The sequence below is a fragment of the Macrobrachium nipponense genome, chromosome 44 (assembly GCF_015104395.2).
Source record: "Macrobrachium nipponense isolate FS-2020 chromosome 44, ASM1510439v2, whole genome shotgun sequence".
Lineage (NCBI taxonomy): Eukaryota > Metazoa > Arthropoda > Malacostraca > Decapoda > Palaemonidae > Macrobrachium > Macrobrachium nipponense.
This window is the reverse complement of record NC_087221.1, coordinates 45,112,410-45,122,037: the sequence shown is the minus strand read 5'-3', so window position 1 is coordinate 45,122,037 and position 9,628 is coordinate 45,112,410. Positions and strand designations below refer to the sequence as shown.

The window sequence follows — 9,628 nt, the reverse complement described above, 5'->3', positions numbered from 1 at the left end:
AAAACTCTGTAATGAGGAAACCATATTACAACTGGCAAGGGAACAACTGTTGTTCTGGGTGCTAAGAGTACCTCCAAGCACGTGAGATCCCCCTTATAGGCAGGTACATACACCTCTCTCTTAATGACATGCGTAACTTTAAAATATCGTTCACTGACAAGCCACAACCAACCTGTACGATCATAAAGGACTCTTACTAACACAGTGATAAGCACTGACAAGGAATAATAAAAGGTAACACCAACGTATTTTGTAACCCGTCTACTTCAACCCCTATACATTCTTAGAACGATGTTCTTTCACACATCTGACACTACAAAATTTGTTATCACTGTACTCAAATGGTATATCTGTTATGTTTGTACCACATATGAAACATCTGCTGTGCACGACAGCTGGCGTCTCAGCTTTTTTACACTGCTGTTGTATTCTTCTCTCAGCTGCCAATGCTCTCTGAAAGGAAATGCAGTGCAGAATGTTTGGTCACTCAAATCAGTATGGGAATTCTTCCAAAAATTATCTATACAAAAGCATTTATATTAACAAGCAAAATCTTCCTGGATGGCATAAAAGTTCACCTGACAAGAACAATAATTATAAGGCACTGATATATCCTTTCCTTGGTTTTACTAGTTTTCAACAGGTCTTAGTTACATAAGGGCATTAGACTGTCCATCTAACTGGCCTTTATATCAAAAGACCAATCTATGTCTCAGCAACATATTAGTTATAAAGTGATAACAAGTCCTTATATTTATGTACAGCAATGCTGATTCCAATCACAACTGTTTAAAGAAAAATACTATAACAAAGAGTTGGTTTCGCTTATACGTCACTAGCTACAAAAAAAAAAAAAAAAGAAGAGAGAATTAGGACACAACACACCTTCTCCCTGTCACTGAGTTCAAGGAATCTCGCCTTTTCCTCTTCTTCTCTTTTCTGAGTTTCTTCTTCTTCCTTCTTCTTCTTTGCTCTGTCCTTCTGAGCTTTCTTTTTCGCCTTTTTTCGCTCTGCTAATAAAGCTGCCTGTTTCTCTTCTTCTTCTGGGGTCAGAGGGACTGGAATCTTTGCCTGAAATTGGATGCATTTTCTTTGAATGACATCATCAAGAAATGATACTCACATGGTATTTAGGTTTACATAATCATACAAATATATTTTACTAACTAGACAATAACCTTTACTTAATTCTGTTCAACCTTGTGATAACAGTGAATAATGGCTGATTTGAAGTCCAATAATAAAAATTTAATCAAATTTTGCAAATAAAACTTGACAATTATACAATTTTGCATAAGCTGGCCCCTGTAGGTATCATAAACGATGGAAGACCCAGACCTTCTTGAGTGAAACTATGAGAAGGGAGGCTGGAGATGAGTGGAAATTTGTGGAACACAAAGAACAACAAAGACATGAGGAGGTTTTTCCTGCCTTGTGTTGGACCTAAGCTGGAGCCTATATGTGATCTTTTTCAAATATATACAAAAATGGTTCTTACCTTCAGGTAATCAAACTTTTCTGGATGCACAGTAACAAATTTCTGAAAAAGGTTCTTCATATCTTTACTTCTTGAAACGTTGTAGGGTAAACGCCCACGTCTGTCAGCAATACTTGGATCACAACCATTTTCCAAGAGCCACCTACAGATAAGAAAATTGGAGGGGTACATATAACAACAAACATTTTACTGACCCAGATTGTATAAAATACTATACAATATAAAACCATGAATCATACTTTCTTCACACAAACCCACATCACAGTGGGAAAGCCCACTTTTTCACCTATTTCTATATGCATCCAGGTCTTGCGACTCCTGGAATCCTGGTGTGTTGAAAACTGGTCATTCTCTGCATAGTATGAACTAGCTGCAGCTTGGATGGGTTGGGAGAAAGGGTTTTTTCTTTCAGAAAATTTTTTAAGTTAGTTTTTTAACTAAAACCCATCAGTTTACATTTGCCTAATCCTTTGACTAGCAGCTCTACACTAGTATAGTATTTTAATTTTTTGGTGATGTGTAACAACTAACCTATCTCTGATAAACAAAACAGCACTGCTCTTAAAAGATTGTTATCCTACTAAATACTATGTGTATGCAACCATGTCTTTAAATATCATATCATAATAAACAACATGGCACCTTCAGCAACTATCTGTAGTGATACAACTGGCTTCAGAGCATTCATAACAATCACATACAAATGTACTCTTTGGTTTAAAGTTTTGTTATATACGACAAGAATAAGTTATGGAAACTTACCATATGGTTTCATTCTGATTATTTTCAGTAGCAACATGTAGCATAGTTTTGCAGTGAGGACCAAACGTTATTTCGGATATGTCTTCTGGTAAGGCTTCTCCTGTAATATCATTGACTTCAGTGGATGATGAAATGCCTGAAAAATATACAAATAAGATAAAAATTTGTAAAGTTGATGCAAATCAACACCTTATTCAATACCTACCATTATAGTACAATGTGATAACTAAGACTGTATTCCAATCTAATTCAGCAAAAAAGCTTCCACAAAGTGAAATGTTAGTCCAAATTTCAAGGGGAAGGATGGACCTCAAATTTAAAGCAGTAGTTTATATAATTATAAAGAGATGATAGTACTATCATCTTGAAAGAAAAGGGTAATGGTGAATCAGCAATTTTCTTTTTCTATCTATCCTCCTTTGCTCATAAAGGAGATGGCTCAACAAGACCTTATCCTACTAATTCTAAGATAGCATTGCTCTATCTTGGTTGTGACCAATTACAAGGTATACATAGTTAACAACTCGTGTCAGCAGGGACATGAAGTGTCAACAGAATGTATCCATATAACTCCTTCTTTGTCTCCTTAGGAATCTAACACTGGTCTCTCACTATTGAGATATAAAAAAACTAAAATCATTTACACTTCTGTACAATGGGTAATCACTGATTGACAAAACTGTACCAAATTAAGCAGGACAGGAATCTAATCTCTAAACTAATGGGTGAGAGCTTAGGGAATTACTGCTGTTTTCATTACTAAATATGTATCTTTCAAGTCATAAATCCATTACCTTCATCTAAATTCTTCCAAGGCTTCTTAAGGAGTCTAGAAAGATCACTTATGGTGCCAGTTCTGCACGCTGAGTACAGCAGATCATGAAATTCTGACCCTTGATCAGCACCTGAAATTCAGTAATTATTAGTCTAACAGAAACACGAATTGGCAAAGTCATTGAAAATTCATTACATAAGCACTGGCAATGAACTAAAGTCTTCAGCATTGGCAATGAACTAAAGTCTTCAGCATTTAGTCATAACTTGAAAAGGACAACATCAACTTGCTTTTTGAATCTGAAGACTTTTTCTTGGGAGATTGCTGAGTTTCATTCTTTTTTGCCCGTCTCCTCATTTTATCTATATCAAACGAACATTCGTTGTCTGCACCGCCCAATTCTCTTGTACTCATAGTAACCATTGAAGTCACAAGAGTTATCTCACTGACACTGTCTTCTTCGGATTCTTCTTCAGATGAAGGCGTAAACTGGACAGGTGAATTCCTTCTCAAAGATTTTGGTTTCCTTTCAGACTTGGTTACTGGAGAGTTGTTCTTTTTTGGTACAAGGGGCTTCCTAGTGTTTTTGGCATTTGCATCTTTTATCAGACTGTTAAACTCTTCTTCATTGCCTGAAAAGATGTTTAAAAGTTGTGAATTTATGAATATTAATATAATTCCACAGCAAACAAGAATTTGTCCTTCCATCTTCCTTACAAAAATTCTGAGCTGCTGATTGATGGAATTGTAAGAATCAACTTTCGATAAAATTTTAATGTTTTATAGATATAACACCAATATTTTTACTTACACTATTAAGCCCAGTTAAAGCCAATAAAGATGACTTTCATTCCGCTATCAAAATACACCAAAACATTACAAATAACATAAATAATGCAATGATATTTTGGCAACAAAGCACAGGATGAAAGTGCACAGTAATGTTTATCACGTCAGACTTATTATAAAAAAATCTGATCATCCTCAACCAAAAAAACTGTGATAATTTTCCACAGTGGTGAAGAACTGAAATGCATGAAAAACAGGTCAACAGCCCAAGTCTGAACATCTATTTTGTTAAGCAGCAAAAGAAGGATGAGCTGTGCTTGAACATGAGGTGATAAATATTCTTTAGCTATTAATTGTAAATCTGGAGTACCAAACAAATGAAAACAATAAAAACACATTTTTAATATACTCTATGAATATCAAGGTACATACCATGAACATAAACTGCAGACAGCAGTTCATATACTCTCTTCACCTCGGAAAATTTTGGTCTCCTGGTGGGAAATGGAATAGTTCGCAAACGACTATCATTGACATTCAATACCGCATTCTTGCCACTGAACAGCGTACTTCTATTGTGAGTTTTGGCAAGATAAAATATTAGCTTACAGAGAGCTAGGCGAGGTTTCCAAGACTCCATTAGTTCTTGAATGTGCTGAAATAATTTTAAAAATCATATACTAAATATAATTTTATAAATTTAGTTTATATATAAACATATGTTTAGTACAGCAGTATATAAGAAACTAAAACAATTATAAAAAGCATACAAAGCACATTCTAACTAACCTGCCGTTGTGACATCTCATTGTACCGTCTGAGAGACGCTCCACTTGACCTTGGGTGCGACGTCCCACTCTGATTATCTTTGCCCTTTTGACTTCCACCTTGTTTAGCCCGCACTGTGTAGTTATGGAAGGTCTTGTGAATTACAACTTCATTTCCTGCAAAAATGAAATTCTTATTTTCATCCCAAAAACATGGTAAAGCTCCAGCATCTAAAAAATCTCAAAAACAAATTCTACTTATCATAATTTTAACCAACATTGAGGGCTTCTTCAAAATAAGGAAGGCTGTTTCCCTAGCATGCAACATATCATTTTGGAGTAAAGTTTAATTCATAATGAGGACTGGAATGAGAAAATATCCTCTCTCGTCACTCAAATCACATCAAGCTTTCAACATAATACTTTAGAGCTAATAAATGTTACAGTTTATTATTTTCCAGTTTTGTAGCTCGTGATTCTTCCCACGATCTCCTTTTACCATTTTTCTTATGTTTACTAAGCAATTATCTAAGGTCTAATTGGAATAAATCCCATTTTTGAGTCTAGACCTCCATTAGTACATTTCCCCTAAATTCTCCTTATATTACTATGTATCTGTGCTTCATTTACTGTGCCTCTTATTTGGCTTTTTAATTGGCAGGATCAGTGAGAATTTCCAAGGGGACGGTAGCAACCCTGCCTCCAAGATTTTAATGACAATATTCTAAAGATAATCCTTCCATTTTTCTGGTAGATGCTTTAGCATCCTGCATAAAAATACATGAAGAAATTACCTTTAAAAATAGCAGCAGCAAAATGACCTCCACTGAGTAGTATAATAGCCCAAGGCTGTGCTACCACTGCACTTCGAGCTCTTAGCACAGCATCTTCCTCCCCCGTCATTTTGCACTGAAAACACAACAATTGATAATTATGGAAAGGTCTGAAAGTAAATAAAAGCTGTGCTCTCATTTGTTATGGGATTAAGACAACACACAAATAAAAGAAAATTTCCATACAAGAATAATAGCTAAAATCATTACTGCAGATTATCCTGAATAACACATTCACTTTACTCAGCAAAAATAGGAATAATACCGAATTTTATGAGCAAGGAGAAATAACAGTCATCGTCAAACCTATCTATCTTGAAACAACAGTTACCGTCGAACCAATCTTAAAACAATAGCCATCGTCAAAACTATCTTGAAACAATAGTCACCATCAATGTGGAATTAACATTTCTGTTTAAAAAAAACAGAAGCAAGCAAAACAAATACTGTACTAAAGGATAAATTTCTATTTGGTACTCACTTTTTTACTAAAGAGGACTGCCCTGTAAAGAGACAAAACCAGTCCATCAGCATTAAGGAAGAACATTCGTGCCTGCCTTCCTAAGCTCTGACTAGTCTCATCTGAAAATGGAAGTTAGTATGACCATTTTGCAACATTTTACTCTGTAGGTTATTTTTATTTAACAGCTATTTTAAACTCCTAAAAGGGATTTTGTTACGACACTAACATCAGCCTTATAAGTAATACCAGTTGTTAAAAAATACTCCTAGTTGCACGAGTCTTCAAATGGAGAAACAAATCCACAGTAATATAAATGTACATATATTTAAATTTAGAACTTGAAGGATGGCTTTCAGGAATCTTTTCGGTTCAAATGGGAACCGAACAGATTCACGAAAGCTATCCTTGAAGTTTTAAATTTAAATATTATGTACATTTACATAACTGTGGATTTGTTTCTCCAATACCAGTAGTATCCAGATTTGTCCCAGAACAAGAACCAATGGTGGTGAAATTTGATCACTCACCAATGGTGGTGAAATTTGATCACTCAGCCAAAGCACTTATCTGCTACATTTTTCAAGAATTCATAAGATCAAGTGATACATGTACTGGATAATATAGTACTCACAAAATTGAAACCTTACCATTCTCACAAATCTTATCATCTTCAGTGTCCTCATCATCTGAACCTTCCTCTGATCCAGAAATACTTGAAACATCATCTGTAATGAGGATTTAACCTTCATTTAGTAAATTATCAATTCTTCATAAAAAGACACTTGCAATACCAAAGAAACTTTGATATCTTCCAATACTTCCTACAAACCCTTGACCAAAGGTCTGAAATGTAAGAATGCAATCTACTGAAATAATCACAGTAAAAATGAACACAATAAAGTAATATGAAGCCATATTTTTTCTTACTTTGAAAGCACAACCTACTCCACAAATGTGGAAATTATATTAAGATTTAGACTCCAATAGACATCATAATGTACACAAAGTTTTTAAAAGGAAAACTAGTTTGATTTAGCTTACTTAAATCATTCATAAATTGTTCCTCAGTTAAAGGAGCTTTCTGGTTTATGGAACGTTGAAGGTTACAACGGTGCCAGTCAAGACGATAATGCTCAACTTGCTCTTCGCGAGTGGTGAATGAGACTTTACAAAGGTAGCACTGCATCTTTGCATGAGTACCAGGCTGAGATGGATTAAAATCAGGCAGTCCAATAGCACAAAAATCTGCAAAGCATATATAAGAATGATAATCAGGCTATTTACTTTTTTCCATGTAATTTTAATGATCTATCTATGTATTTATCAGGGCCAGAAACAAAATTTGTACCAGCATTAATAATTACAGCGTTATGCCAAATGCAATGGGAGCTAGTCATTCATGAGCTCCAAGTTCTAAAATAAATTTATACCGATTAGTTGATTTTTACTTATCGTGTGGTCTGGTATCTGCAATACCTTTAATCAAGACTGACTCATCAGTGTAGACAGAGCTTTAAAGGAAGTGGAAAAATATGCCGAGGACAGGTTTGCAACAAGAGAAAATGAGTAACTGATGGAACTTCACGCTGTCATACATATGCTGTACACATGAACACATGGTAGCTGCATGTGCTCATGCAAACCAGGTTTTTCTGGTAATGGCCAAAATTACTTGAAAAACTAAGAATGCCTTGAGTGCTTGCAGTGATGGTGTCTGCATATCTTATCATATTCAAACATGCTTGTATGCTCGACTTTGTACAGTGATTTGTAGTACATTTATTACATGAGGAAATTTGAGAAAGAGAGAAAGACTAAAAATTATTGTGGTTAATTAATTAAGTACTTAGGTAAGTTTATGAATCAACAAACTCATAATAAGTTGTCCTAAGGAAAAAATACACAACAGCAGGACAATGAATACTCAACCATTTACTGGAGATGGTGTTAAATCTCTCCCCAAATCCTCATATTCTGCAGTCCCCGGTGCAATCCGTAAACCAACTATTAATGGATCAATCTGTGATAATAAAAAAAAAGAGGAACTAATTACACATTGATAGAAACAAATGAATATTTATAAATAGCTTTTGCAACAATGCATGAGGTTATCTTAATACATTCTTACACTGGAAACAATGAACAACATACCACAATAACCACGACGTATGATAAAGCATTCATGAACACCCTCACCAGGAGTAGATTGTTATACAAGTGGGAGTTACACTCTAGGTAACATCCACACAATTCTATTAGAAATATCACCCATCCTAACAAGAGGAGGGAGATACTATCATTTGTATTAAAATAAAACTTATATTATAATGAAAGTAAGTTTAGAACTATTTCCAAACAAGATAGGCAAGTTAAGCCCTTTTATCTGTTTAGAGAAAAGAGCCATGTTCAACAAAATAAAAGCTCTGTTTTTCATAGTAACCGATGAATACAAGGAAGAAATTAATATGGCACCATTGGATTAAACACATGCACAATATACAGGCACTTACCACATCCTTGTCCCACAAGGAAAGCCGACGCATCTCCTTAAATGCCATGATTCTGCAGTGACAGGACCTCTTGCCTCAACTATCTAACCTGAAAAACAAGGAAATATTAATTTACTTACTACTAGACTAAATTATGCAAAAGTAAAGTCTTAAACTGTTTAGTAATAATGCAAATCTAGGATGATTTGCATTTTTCCTAACTATAAAAATTTTGATGAAGGTTTGTATCCCGTAGAAACAAATTAACTTTGATAGACAACGTACAATCAATAAGTAAGCTAGGCTAATAATTATCAGACTGTAGGTATTTCCATATTGCAGCACAACTCTAAACTTAGTATTCTGTAATATTTCAAAGCATCATTTTCAGAAACGGTCTATGATCTTATTGTACTGGGTAAATATTGCTAGGCTACAGGAGATCTAGAAGACCTATTGACTTGTTTCTCAAGGTTTTGGCCTATTTCAGTACGAAATTACTTAAAATTTCACTAAAATACGGTAAGAGTTCAATATCACCTCATTTCACTACAATACCCGAATGTTACGATAAAGTAAGGTGGGTTACTAGGCTTAGATTTACTATACTTCGTGGTAGACTAGAAGGACCAAGCTTAGGCCTACCTACAGCTTCATTGACTTAATTAGGCTAATTTAAAGATAATTTTGATTATACTTTCAATTCTAACCCTTAATATAAATTCAGTCCCCCTCAAAATATCACAGAATATCGACCCTTAGGTCACGGGCCTATTTCGGGTTACTCGTGGATGGAGCCTAAACTATACTTTCCTACATTTCACAGCTCCATAGGTCTACCTTTTACCAGTAAAATTGCAGAAATATATTTTTTCATGGGTTTTGTAGTTTAAACTTACATAAAAATTACTTACGTTAACGCCATATGTGATAATCCACTAAAAAATAATGCACAGGAAAACTTCCTGATAAGGGCGACAGTAGTAGTAATTGATGGGAATTACCTTTGTAGCGGCTCCTCCCCTTTTCGTTCAATTTTATGAGTTCGTTCTATTTTTCTCTCTTGTTCGTTCTGTCTCTCCCTTCCTTGTTCCTTTTCCTCGTCTATCTCTCGTTCTATCTCTCGTTCTGTCTCTCCTTCTATCTCTCCTTCGTCAATTCAGGATCTAATGATAGACTTCGTTCAATTTCTTTGCTAGTTCGCTCTATTTTTCTCTCTTGCTCCTTCTCTGTCTTCCTTCCTTGTTCCATT

The 9,628-nt window shown here is 34.9% G+C and overlaps 1 protein-coding gene across 3 annotated transcripts in view; it reads right to left on the bottom strand.

The window, feature by feature from the left end:
* Positions 1–246: 246 nt before the first annotated feature.
* Positions 247–9,628, bottom strand: part of LOC135204285 (tRNA endonuclease ANKZF1-like) — a 9,438-nt gene continuing 56 nt past the window's right edge. The window contains exons 1-15 of one of the 3 annotated variants that reach the window (XM_064234435.1): positions 9,381–9,628; positions 8,398–8,485; positions 7,817–7,907; positions 6,929–7,132; positions 6,535–6,612; positions 5,906–6,006; positions 5,386–5,500; positions 4,614–4,768; positions 4,257–4,479; positions 3,326–3,667; positions 3,055–3,165; positions 2,261–2,396; positions 1,499–1,640; positions 886–1,071; positions 247–453 (exon numbers count right to left, since the gene is read on the bottom strand). The exon at positions 9,381–9,628 is cut by the window's right edge and continues 56 nt beyond it. In XM_064234435.1, coding sequence (XP_064090505.1) covers positions 274–453; positions 886–1,071; positions 1,499–1,640; positions 2,261–2,396; positions 3,055–3,165; positions 3,326–3,667; positions 4,257–4,479; positions 4,614–4,768; positions 5,386–5,500; positions 5,906–6,006; positions 6,535–6,612; positions 6,929–7,132; positions 7,817–7,907; positions 8,398–8,445 — 2,112 coding nt within the window. In that variant the 5' untranslated portion in view covers positions 8,446–8,485; positions 9,381–9,628 and the 3' untranslated portion in view covers positions 247–273. Of the gene's footprint in view, positions 454–885; positions 1,072–1,498; positions 1,641–2,260; positions 2,397–3,054; positions 3,166–3,325; positions 3,668–4,256; positions 4,480–4,613; positions 4,769–5,385; positions 5,501–5,905; positions 6,007–6,534; positions 6,613–6,928; positions 7,133–7,816; positions 7,908–8,397; positions 8,486–9,275 lie in introns of all 3 variants that reach the window. The other 2 variants (XM_064234434.1, XM_064234436.1) reach the window with 2 other exon arrangements.